This window comes from Oncorhynchus clarkii, chromosome 16, assembly GCF_045791955.1.
Source record: "Oncorhynchus clarkii lewisi isolate Uvic-CL-2024 chromosome 16, UVic_Ocla_1.0, whole genome shotgun sequence".
NCBI classification, from domain to species: Eukaryota; Metazoa; Chordata; class Actinopteri; order Salmoniformes; family Salmonidae; genus Oncorhynchus; species Oncorhynchus clarkii.
The window spans coordinates 43,213,280-43,225,779 of NC_092162.1; the positions used below are offsets into that span (position 1 = coordinate 43,213,280).

General features: G+C 46.3%; 1 protein-coding gene across 1 annotated transcript in view; it reads right to left on the bottom strand.

The window, feature by feature from the left end:
* The window catches only part of LOC139367317 (plexin-A2-like), a 346,959-nt gene that overhangs the window by 137,396 nt on the left and 197,063 nt on the right, over positions 1–12,500 (bottom strand). The window contains exon 6 of the mRNA XM_071105532.1: positions 1,338–1,461. Within this exon, the coding sequence (XP_070961633.1) occupies positions 1,338–1,461 (124 nt within the window). The remainder of the gene's footprint in view (positions 1–1,337; positions 1,462–12,500) is intronic.

Below are 12,500 nucleotides of genomic sequence, written 5' to 3' on the forward strand. Positions count from 1 at the left end.
CAGAGCTGAGGTGACCCATTATCTTCCGACAGGTGGCGTCAGTCCTACGCAACGCTCGTCCCTAAACAGTGTAGGTGGCATCGCCGCCCTATCTGGCGTGAGACAATGGAGGTGACCCTGTTGCTGTCATGTTGTCAGAGAGGAACGGAAGGAACACTTCCGTTGGCAAAAGACAAAACGAAAGAGCACACAAAGCCACCGGTCACCTCTGCTGTCGGTTATAGGTGGCCTGGTGGCTACGGGTCACCACTGGTACAGGCAGACCGGCGGCCACAGTCGCCCATGTTAGATGTAGCACTATGATGGCTCATCCTTTGGTCCAGCGGTAGTTCATTCCTGAACAGCGCACATCAGTACGCAACATGGAACATACTGAAGCAGGGACAGGATGCAGGCTTCTTTGTAGCGCTGCTGGGAATGTGAACAGGAATACGCAGAGTACACATTCAGAAGCTCAAAGACAGTTCAGAGACATTCGCCAGGAGGGACTGGCGTGTGTACTCCCGTGCGCAGCCATTCCAAGTAGAGCACACCGTAAGAGTGGGTGAGTGTGTGCATTCCTGAGCTGAATAAAAAAATGAGACAATACGGATGGCCTGCTTGTCTGTCTCACCGTGCCCATGCTGATTTACTGTACGACTCTGTACTCTGCTGGAAGAGAAAAAAACGTTCACACCCACACACACCAAAATGTTGGACGCAGGGGAAGCATATGCTCACATTTACACCCACATGGTGCACTTATGAGTCACAGAGGACGATGTTTATTCATCTGTGTTCATCTACAAATACACCGTTACTGTGGAATAGACTGGAAGACAGCTCCGTCTCTGTAAAAACCTGGTTTCAGATAATGCCTACCTACCAGCTCCAGTTGGATGTTGACGGTGTGTTGGGGTAGCCCATCTATCTACCTACCTCATCCCCATACTGATATTTATTTACTTATTTTGCTCCTCTGCACCCCAGCATCTCTACCTGCACATTCATCTTCTGCCAATCTACCATTCCAGTGTTTAATTGCTATATTGTAATTACTTCGCCACCATGGCCTATTTATTTCCTTAACTTACCTCATTTGCACTCACTGTATATAGACTTTTTGTTTTCTTTTGTTCTACTGTATTGTTGACTGTATGTTTAGTTTATTCCATGTGTAACTCTGTGTTGTTGTATGTGTCGAACTGCTATGCTTTATCTTGGCCAGGTCGCAGTTGTAAATGAGAACTTGTTCTCAACTAGCCTACCTGGTTCAATAAAGGTGAAATAAAAAATAAAAATAAAATAGTGTGGTGTGTTGAGACCTTGTGTGTGTGTGCGTGTGCGTGTAGACTCACCGGCATGCTGGGATCTGACACTGCGATGCTATCTGGGTACACGGTGGCCTTCACACACTGGGAGAGAGCGGCCGCGAAACGGTACGGCTCTTCAGCACGCTCACAACGATCCTTCTGAGAACACCTGGACACACGGACAGAAGAGTGGAGGGGGGGGGGGGGGGGGGAGCGAAGGAAAGATAAGAGTTAATAAAGGGTTAATGATTGGTGTAAATGTATAGGAGGAAACCCACTTATACAGGGACTATACAAAACTAATGACGTAGACTGGGAAGGTGAATCCACTGTCCCCTGTTAAATCCTCTTCAATCAGTGTATAGGAAGGATTTTGAAGCCTTGAGACCATTGAGACTTGAATTGTGTATGTGTGCCATGCAGAGGGTGAATGGGCCAGACAAAAGAGTTAAGTGCCCGGTGCGCCAAGAACTTTTTCACGCTCAACAGTGTCCCCTGTGTATCAAGAATGGCCCACCTCCCAAAGGACATCCAGCCTAGTTGACACAACTGTGGAAAGAATTGGAGTCAACATGGGCCAGCATCCCTGTGGAACGCTTTCGACACCTTGTAGAGTCCATGTCCCGGCGAACTGAGACTGTTCTGAGGGCAAAATGGGTGGGGTACAACTTAATATTATGTTATATATATATGTTCTTAATGTTTTGTACACACACAGTGTAAATCTGTAACAGCAGCAGCTCAGTGTATCCCTCAACACTTCATTCATTTCTGATTGCCTGGCGCCTAGACCATCTAGTGGTGGTAACGGGTTACGTAACAGGTTGCCTATTATGTTGAGTGTGGAGCCAAGCCATAGAGAGAACCCCGTAGAATAGAACAACAGAGGGGATCTAAGGGAACGTAAGAGCCAGTAAGATGTCTCTCGCACCTCATTATGCAAGTCTCACACACTGCCAACCAACCAAGGAGTGCAAGGGTCAGCACAATGTATCATACGCCCCCCCTGCCCATTAACCACATGCTGACTCATAGAAACCACAACCGAGACGTTGCCATCATTCTGATGGCGAGTTTTCCCACCCGTCTCTCTTTCTCTCGCTCTATTCTCTTCTCACCTCTCACTCCACCTTTCCCTTTCTCTCTCTCGGTCTCTCCCTCTGTCTCTATCTCTATCCGTCACTAACACTGTCTGCCATTTATGATGAGGGTTGCTACCCCGTTTGTCAATTTCACAAGTCGTTTTTACGCCAATAATGGCTGAAGGAAATGATCCTTAATGTGACTTTTCTTTGGAGAGAGAGGCAACAAAGCAGGAAGAGAGGCAGGCAGGTAGGAAGCGAGGCAGGAAGGAAGCGGGGCAGCTAGGTAGCGAGGCAGGTAGGGAGGCAGGTAGGGAGCTAGGCAGGCAGGAAGGGAGGCAAGGAGGGAGGGAAGCAGGGTGCTGGGCAGGCAGGCAGAGAATTAGGAAGGCAGGGAGGCAGGCAGGCAGAGAATTAGGAAGCCAGGGAGCTAGGCAGACAGGGAGCTAGGCAGATAGGGAGCTAGGCAGACAGGGAGCTAGGCAGATAGGGAGCTAGGCAGACAGGGAGCTAGGCAGACAGGGAGCTAGGCAGACAGGGAGCTAGGCAGACAGGGAGCTAGGCAGATAGGGAGCTAGGCTGGCAGCGTATTAGGCAGATAGGGAGCTAGGCAGACAGCAGGGAGCTAGGCAGACAGGGAGCTAGGCAGACAGGGAGCTAGACAGGCAGGGAGGGAGATGTTGAATGTACACCTCATGGTGGAGGTACAGGACATTCAGACAGACCAAACCAGAGCGGTCATTAAGCTAACAAAAAGCCCTGCATTGATTTTACTGTGGGGGGAGGAGGAGGGGAAGGGAGGGAGAGTAGGAAGGAGGAGGGGGGGAGGCGGTGGAGAGGTATTGTTGCCATGGTTTCAGGAGACAGCCATTATCTGTGTGTAGTTAAAGACTGACCTCTTGGCTCTCTCATTAGATGAAGTGCATGCTTTTGAATGTTGACTACAGTACACCCCCCCCCTCCTCCCTCACTTCCCTCTCTCCTCTCCTCTCCTCCCTCTCTTCTTCCACTAGCCTTTCATTCACAGCCTTGCCACTGCTTTGTGCCGGATCACTCAGATTCCTGAAGGGGTGGAATGCACACATCCTTAAAAGGTATAGTTCAGGCCTATTTTGGGGTTGAATTACCCTTATCTTGAGTTGTGTCTGAAGGGCCATGGTGACAGAATCCACAAGAATTCACTATTTAGTCCTGCCACAGCCAGGAGTTAACATTGTCGAAATGAATGAATAGAAACAGCCGAACAGATGTTAGCAATGCTGCTCTGCAAGCCCAAACTTCCTCAAAAACACTTCAGACTAGGTTCGGTAGTTGTGGAGGTTGCAGGGATGTTTTAAAGTGCACAACGCTGAGATAATCGCTGGAATTTTGTCACGCAAAACTGGAACCATTCTGTCATGTAGTTTCACAGCCGCATCTGTTCCTGTGGTTTGCTGTAACATGGACAGTACAGTTGAATTTTATTCCATTGGGCAATCAGATACGGACCAATTACCAGAGCTGTGAACAAATTCGCCGGTGGCTTGATGGAACTATCAGTGCATTGAAATAATCTGATATTACTTCAAAAGCAACGACATTCTCACTGGGAAGAACTCTTTGCGAGTATTGACGCTACCGAACTTAGTCTGAAGTGTTTTTGAGGAAGTTTGGGCTTGCAGAGCAGCATTGCTAACATCGGTTCGGCTGTTTACATTCATGAATTTTGACAATGCTAATATGCTAACTCATAAGTCATAAGTCATGGCTTATTGTGGATTCTGTCAGCATGGGGCCTTCAGAACACAACTCAAGGTAAGGGTAATTCAACCCAAATATAGATTTGGCCTGAACTTTCCCTTTAACACACAAACCCAGGCACGGTCGCACACACACAGTGTTAGTTTAATGGGGCCTTTATTAAAAGCTCCTCAGAGCAGCTGAAGACAGTACAGGCAGCACTACAGCAGGTGGCCATGGCTGTAAACCAAGCCCTGTCCAAGGTGCTGAAGTAGAACAGACCTCAGTCAGTCAGTCAGCACTCTCTGTCTATCTACTGCTACTGATGGAAATCCCTGCTAAAGTCGGTTCTGTTGTTCACATTCATGAATTTTGACGATGCTCCAGCGGCAGGAGTAAATTATGGATTATTGTGGATTCTGTCAGCATGGGGCCTTCAGCCACAACTCAAGGTAAGGGTAATTCAACCCAAATATAGATTTGGCCTGAACTTTCCCTTTAACACACAAAACCACACAGACAGCACTCTCTGTTGATCTACTGCTACCGATGACAATCACTGCTAACATACTATGTCTAGACTATGTACATGCCACATATAGAATAACATGGCGGCTGTGTTGACCACACACACAATCAACACAAACTGGAATGCACGGACACACTATCCACACACAAAGAGCAGTCGTTGTATTGTGGTCCTTTAAGTCTACTACCGCTGCCTGCCCTCTCAGCCTCCCTCCAGTTAGACAATTACGCTGTCATATCTGCCACGGCTGGGTCCCCAGCACACACGCACATACTCTCTCTCTGGCCCTGACAGTGGAGGTTTGGAGGGGTCTGGCTGATTTCAGCTCCCTCCCTCCAAGTACCATGTTTAATAAAGACGAGGGGAGTGGAGATCAAGACATCTCTATAATGTGCACGTTCTCAGGGCTGTGACGGTCATGGTATAGACACACATTTTCTCCTCTCCTCCGCTCCTCACTGCATGTGCTGCCATAGAAATATAATGAATAGAACGGGCAGCCCCATTCAAGTCAATGATGGCATAATGGGTAGACAGGCGGCCATTGCGAGTGGGTTGTGACGAGAGGGAGTACAGCTACGACTGGAAGTGAGCTTTCATAGCAGGTTAGCTGAGCATTTTAGCTAACCCTATCCCTTTTCCTAACCTTAACCTTATTCTCCTAACCTGCTACATGAATTATCCTAACCTGCTGCGTAAGTTCTCCTAACCTGCTATGAAAACTACACTTCTGGTGGTACCTGTATTCCACCTAGTCAGAACGTTGCGAGTGTACCCATAAAGCACGAACTACAGTATGTGCTAAAATAGGTGCTGTGATTTACAAAAAGCCACATCAGTTGGCATCATTTGAATGCACCATGAAAATGATTGCCATGCAGCCATAGATGCGGTGAAGGAGTCAATGGAACGCAGACGTTCCACTGACCATATTGGTGCACATTCATCAAATCTGTCATGATTCATCTATTGTAACTGGCCCATAATGTGGTTACTTAAGTCTGATTTTGATATATTTTCCTGTTTTCGCGGCATAACATGTAGAAGTCGTCCCTTTTCAGGTTTAGAAGAAGTGACTGCGAAATACTTTCTTCCTGTTTGTTTAAGCTGGTTAGCATAGCTAGCAAACAGAAACCTGTGGCGGTAGCCAAAGTCGTTTTTATCTGTAGTGAAGTTGTTCGGTGATGATGACATGAACATGTGTTGGGGTTGACATCCGTACAAACATTCTACTTCTATTTTCACCTCAACATAGTGTGTAATACACATATAAATAATAGCCTAAATGTAGGATCATTTTGCTGGGGGGCAATGAGGGAACTCGTGATCTTTCCAACACGGCCCCCCATGCATTTCCATGGCAATTTCATTGTTTTGGTCGAGTTCGATTGACCTCTACCACATCTATTATACCCATGAGTTTACCAGTCAAATTGCCAGGGTTAGAGGTTCTATGTGGGCTGCTGCAGCATTGTGGGGGGTGTTGCCTTGGCAACCAAATACTTGTTTAATAATAATTTATATTACTAGCTTGTATACCCACAAAGTCATAAACCCCACCCATTTCTACAATTTCTCTTCTTAAAATTTGAATTTAAACCTAAGCCTAACCACATTGCTAAACATATGCCTAACTTTAACCTTAAATTAAGACCAAAAAGCTTTTTTTTTTTTTTTTGGCCAATTTTGACTTTGTGCCTGTGGAATCTGACTTTGTGGCTACAGAAGCAAGTGCAAACCCAACACTTTGCTTGTTCCAACAAGGAGCAACAAAGTTTCATCACATTGTTAAAAGTCATTTTCATTGCAAGCTAAAGCGTACTGTTAGCTAGCTCGGGTACATTAGCTTGCTGGCCCGCTAGCTAGCTAACGTTACATGTATGATCTGTGTAGTAATATTATTTGTATCTCAGAAACCCATTTGCATTGCTAGTTATAGTCTAAAATTAGCTAGCTAGCTAACATTAAACCTAGTTGGTTAGCTTGCAGGTTAGTACTATAGAATGTACTGCATTGTGGCTAGCTATGACATTCAGTATGTATTGCTAGTAGTATGGGTTGGGATTATGGTTAATTGTTTAGCTAGCTAGCTAGCTACATGTCTAAACAAAATACTCCACTTTGCCAGATGATTACATGACCCATAAAGTTAGACCAGGTGTGTCTGGGGGTGATTACAGCCATCTATAGTATTTCATGAACATGTGTACATGTCTAAACAGTAGTGACCCATCCACTTAGCTACATGTGGCTGGGGATTGGTTATAGCATTTCTTTCACATGACCCATTTATTTAGACAAGTGTGTCTGGGTAAGCATCATGTAATAATGACAAAATATTTATACAGTATTATTATCTGGACACTTTGGGTTTTGATATTGCTACTATGCAAATATGCAAGCAACCATTTCAGTGTACCGTTGACACCTTCTGTATCCTGTGCATGTGACAAATAAACATCGATTTTACTTGATATAGTAATGTAATGCGATGGAGAGGGTAATGTGAAGAACAACCACTTGCACCAGAGTCAGATTAGGATATAGGTCACGGACTAGAGTGTACTCTTACCTGGAGTTTTTTCTTCTTGTAGGCTACTACTTTCACCACTTTTAGTCCTGAAATCTTTGGTTGTTTACTACGCTACTTTACTCACTCTGTTTAGCACATGGCCTCACATGTGAATCCTTAAAGAGATGGGTGGGGCTAATGCTTAAGAGGGTGTGAATGATGCGGAATAGGTGTCGACAAAGAAGAGCTCTGCAGTAGGTGTACCAAAATATTCAAGAGCCATACTGTCACGAGAGACGTTTTATTTCTCTATTTGGTTAGGTCAGGGTGTGATGTGGGGTGGCCATTCTATGTTCTATTTTCTATGTTTTGTATTTCTTTGTTTTGGCCGGATATGGTTCTCAATCATGGACAGCTGTCTATCGTTGTCTCTGATTGGGAACCATACTTAGGCAGCCCTTTTTCCCACCTGTCTTTGTGGGTAGTTAACTTTGGTTGTGGCACTTTAGCCTTAAGCTTCACGGTTGTTTTTGTATTGTTTATTGTTTTTGTCGGCGTCATCCTAAATAAAAGGAATATGTACGCTCACCACGCTGCGCTTTGGTCTACTTCCTTCGACGGCCGTGACAGTGGGGTTACAAGTTTCAAAGCAGAATGACAGTGTTCCTCAACTGCAGTGTATGATATACCATTTTGTAGCTCTGAGTCTCTACTTTTATCCCGCGTAAAAAAACAAAATTTCAATGTTGCTATATAAGATTGAATCGAGGTGGTCGGTCACACATATATTTTAAACAGTTTTGGCGTATTTCACTTTCATGACGCTCTTCATTCGGAACCGTCGGTAACACGGTAATTGTGCCAGCCCTACGTTCTCTCCCTCTCACCCCTTCCTTTACTGTTATCGGACAAAGAACAACCAGAACCCTAGAAGAGGAGGGAAGAGTTAAGATGAACAAAGTCAGATGGAAGTGAAGGGGAATGAACGGATGGAGAAAGAGGGAGATAGAGACACTGTATGTATAGTGAATATTTATTGGTGTTTTAATACAACAACAGATCCACCATCCACAGACTAAGTAGGTGTACATCCTTATCTGTTATGTTACAGGATGGGCGGTCTCCTCTCCTCTCCTTTATCTGCTGTCTGTATTGTCTGCCTCAACTGCTTGGATGGACACCTGCTTGGGGACTGTCTCGACTGCTACCCATGTCAATGTAAATATGTATGTACGGAGGCAGACAAAATGCGTACAACTCCCAATGCGCTCAGATCACATCACACTGCCATTTTGAATGAAGAGTGATTACTGAGAACAGCCCTGTGCTGTGCTGCTGTGCTGGGCTGAGCTACATGCTAATTTCCCCCCCAGAACACCCAGATATTTGTGCAAATTAAGTGTTTTTCTGCTTCCTCCCTGATGCGCATGAATATCTATTCAAATTGAGGCGGCGGGAGAGAAAGAGAGGGGGGAAGAGAGGGGGAAGAGAGCCGTTCAAAGAGCCTAACTGCAGCAGAGATGTTTAGCTATTCAGGCTGACTCGTGTTGCACAGAGGCTTGTGTTGAGGTCTGACCAGAACAGAACAACACTCCTGAGTTCAGCACTGAGGTCAGGAAAGTATTGTTTTGTGAGGTTCCCCGGGCATTGTGGCTTCTGTAGTGTCACGCCACAAAACAACAAAAACAGCACAGAGACTGGTGATGTTTTATACATCTGCTAAAGGTGATGCATTTCTGAGGCACAAAATGGGCTTGTGTGGTCTCTATGTCAGAGAGGATAGAGAGGATAGAGAGGAGAGAGAGGAGAGAGGAGAGAGGGGAGAGGGGAGAGAGGATAGAGGATAGAGAGGATCGAGAGGATAGAGAGGAGAGAGGAGAGAGAGGGGAGAGGGGATAGAGGATAGAGAGGATCGAGAGGATAGAGAGGATAGAGAGGAGAGAGGAGAGAGAGGATAGAGAGGAGAGAGGAGAGAGAGGAAAGAGAGGAGAGAGGGGAGAGAGGATAGAGAGGATCGAGAGGATAGAGAGGATAGAGAGGAGAGAGAGGAAAGAGAGGAGAGAGGGGAGAGAGGATAGAGGAGAGAGAGGAGAGAGAAGATAGAGAGGAGAGAGGATAGAGCGAGAGAGAGAGATATGGAGAGATGGAGAAAGAGGCAAAGTGAGGGAGAGAGAGAGAAGAGGGCGGGAGCAAGATGGACAGAAACAGAGAGATAGTGAGAGTAATGGAAAGAGAGATGGAGGTGTGTAAAGAGAAATGGCAGGCTCGCTAACAGGCTCCAGTAAAGAGGAACCAGATCTTTATTAATAATTGGCTTATGAGTAATACAGTAATTGGATCCCCCCCCCCCACCGCCCCTTCCCCATATCTCTGGCTGTAAATGAAACGACAGAGGGAGGGAGGGAGGAGAGACTGTAAGATAAAGTTGACATGATCTTGGCCTGGTTTCCATATCAAACCCATCTCCATGGTAATAACAATGCGGTAGGTAAATATGCCATCATAATTAATAATAATGGTACTGACTCAGATAGTTACATGGCACTATTGATATATAGGGCATGTTGTTGATCGATATCTCATTAACAGTTGATTTGGGAGGGAGATTGATGCAGTGTCAGTAGCACCTAGTGCTGACTGTAGAACACACTGTTAACCTGGCCATTAGACACACTGAGACACCCTCAATGGCCCAATACAGCCATTATCATTACCTGCCCCATTGGGAAACTACTCGACATTTTATGCTTTCTGTGCTTGAGATCATTCAGTACTCATTAGTGAGAGGCTACTGCAGTGTTTCCCAAACTCGCCCCCCCCCCCCCCCCCCACATTTTGTTTTTTACCCTAGCCCTACACAGCTGGTTCCAATAACCAACTCATCATCAAGCTCTGATGTTTGGAATCAGCTGTCTTGTGCTAGGGTAAAAACCAAATGTGGGGGAGGGGGGGGGGGGGGGGGGGTAGTAGCCTCTCACTAACGGGCACTGAATGAGCTCAAGCACAGAAAGCATAAAATGTCCACTAGTTTCCCAATGGGGACAACAATTAGGCAGGTGATGATAATGGCTATATTGGGCCATTGAGGGTGTGTCAGTGTGGGCTACTGTACAGTGTCTAGGATGGCACAAAGGCTACTGGAGTCTATAGGACTGCCATTCAAATCATGATGGGCCAAGACAGTAGCCATGTGCTAAACTCCCTACTGTTGCCAATTAGCAGTAATGCAATAAAGACTGTTTAATTAGACCTAATGTATATCAGACAAGAGGATTAGAAATAGGAGCGCTATAATTTAAGAAACACTGTTTAAACACGGACCATGTCCTAAATCAATTCCTCTGTAATAAAGATTTGGGCCAAGTCCCAAACCCCTGACGGAGGGCTTGGTGATGTAGTAAGACTGTGCATGGCTTGCCAGGGTGCTGAACAAATCAATGGACAGCGTTTACACTAATCACATTGATTTGTGGATGTGGTGGATGGATGCTGGGGTTACAGGGCAAGAGAGATGGGTGGATGGAGAGAGAGAGAGGGAGAGAGAGAGAGAGAGAGAGAGAGAGAGAGAGAGAGAGAGAGAGAGAGAGAGAGAGAGAGAAAACGAGAGAGAGAGAGAAAACGAGAGAGAGAGAGAGAGAGAGAAAACGAGAGACAGAGAAAACAAGAGAGAGAGAAAACGAGAGAGAGAGAAAACGAGTGTGAAAGAGAGAGAGAGAGAGAGAGAGAGAGAGAGAGAGAGAGAGAGAATTATAAGCTGGGATGATTAGGTGGCCATGGTAGTTTGAGGGACAGATTGGGGATTTAGCCAGGACACCAGGGTTAACACCCCTACTCTTACGATAAGTACCATGGGCTCTTTAGTGACCACAGAGAGTCAGGACAACCGTTTAATGTCCCATCCGAAAGACGGCACCCTACACAGGACAATGTCCCCAATCACTGCCCTGGGGCATTGGGATATTTTGTAGAACCTCAGGAAAGAGTGTCTCCTACTAGCCCTCCAACACCACTTCCAGCAGCATCTGGTCTCCCATCTAGGGAGCGACCAGGACCAACCCTGCTTAGCTTCAGAAACAAGCCAGCAGTGGGATGCAGGGTGGTTTGCTGCTGGGATGTGTGTGTGTGCCCACAGCTTTGCCCATCAAAGACTGAGTCACGCTGTGCAGAGGGCCTCATCCTTCAATCGACTGCAGCCGCCATGCAAACACGCCTCTGTAAAACAATGAGCTTTTTATGAACTGTGTCAGAAAACAAGGCCTCATCCTATGAGATTATTGGACGGACTAAGGAAAACAAGGCCTCATCCAATGAGATTATTGGACGGACTAAGGAAAACAAGGCCTCATCCAATGAGATTATTGGACGGACTAAGGAAAACAAGGCCTCATCCAATGAGATTATTGGACGGACTAAGGAAAACAAGGCCTCATCCAATGAGATTATTGGACGGACTAAGGAAAACAAGGCCTCATCCAATGAGATTATTGGACGGACTAAGGAAAACCTGTCTCTGCCTTACATAAATATGCCATAATGCTGTGTTACTGTACGCTCGCTGATCTACTCTCCTCCAACTAGTCTACCCTGCACTTTCATCAGCACCCTTCATTCTGGGTGATCCCTCCCCCTCCTCCTCATCCTCCACCCTTCCTCAGCCATCACATCTCCTCTCCAGATCAAAACCAGAGTTCAATCGTGACAAATCAGACCATCTATGTGAAGCTAGCCACAATAAGGACAATAATGGACTTCTCTGATAGCCTTCAAAATAAAAGTATGGAGGGCCTCCCGGGTGGCGCAGTGGTTAAGGGTGCTGTACTGCAGCGCCAGCTGTGCCATCAGAGACTCTGGGTTCGCGCCCAGGCTCTGTCGTAACCGGCCGCGACCGGGACGTCCGTGGGGCAACGCACAATTGGCCTAGCGTCGTCCGGGTTAGGGAGGGTTTGGCCGGTAGGGAAATCCTTGTCTCATCGCGCACCAGCAACTCCTGTGGCAACTCCTGTGGCGGGCCGGGCGCAGTGCGCGCTAACCAAGGTTGCCAGGTGCACAGTGTTTCCTCCGACACATTGGTGCGGCTGGCTTCCGGGTTGGATGGCGCTGTGTGTGGCTTGGAAGCAGTGTGGCTTGTGTATCGGAGGACTTTCAACCTTCGTCAACCTTCGTCTCTCCTGAGCCCATATGGGAGTTGTAGCAATGAGACAAGATAGTAGCTACTAAAAAAACAATTGGATACCATGAAAAAGGGGTAAAAAATACAATTTAAAATGGCATAATTCTACTATTTGTATTCATTTGCATCACTGTCAGTGATACTTTTAGTTTGAAGGCAAACCGCAAACTCCACTATTGTGCCTAATCCTTATTGT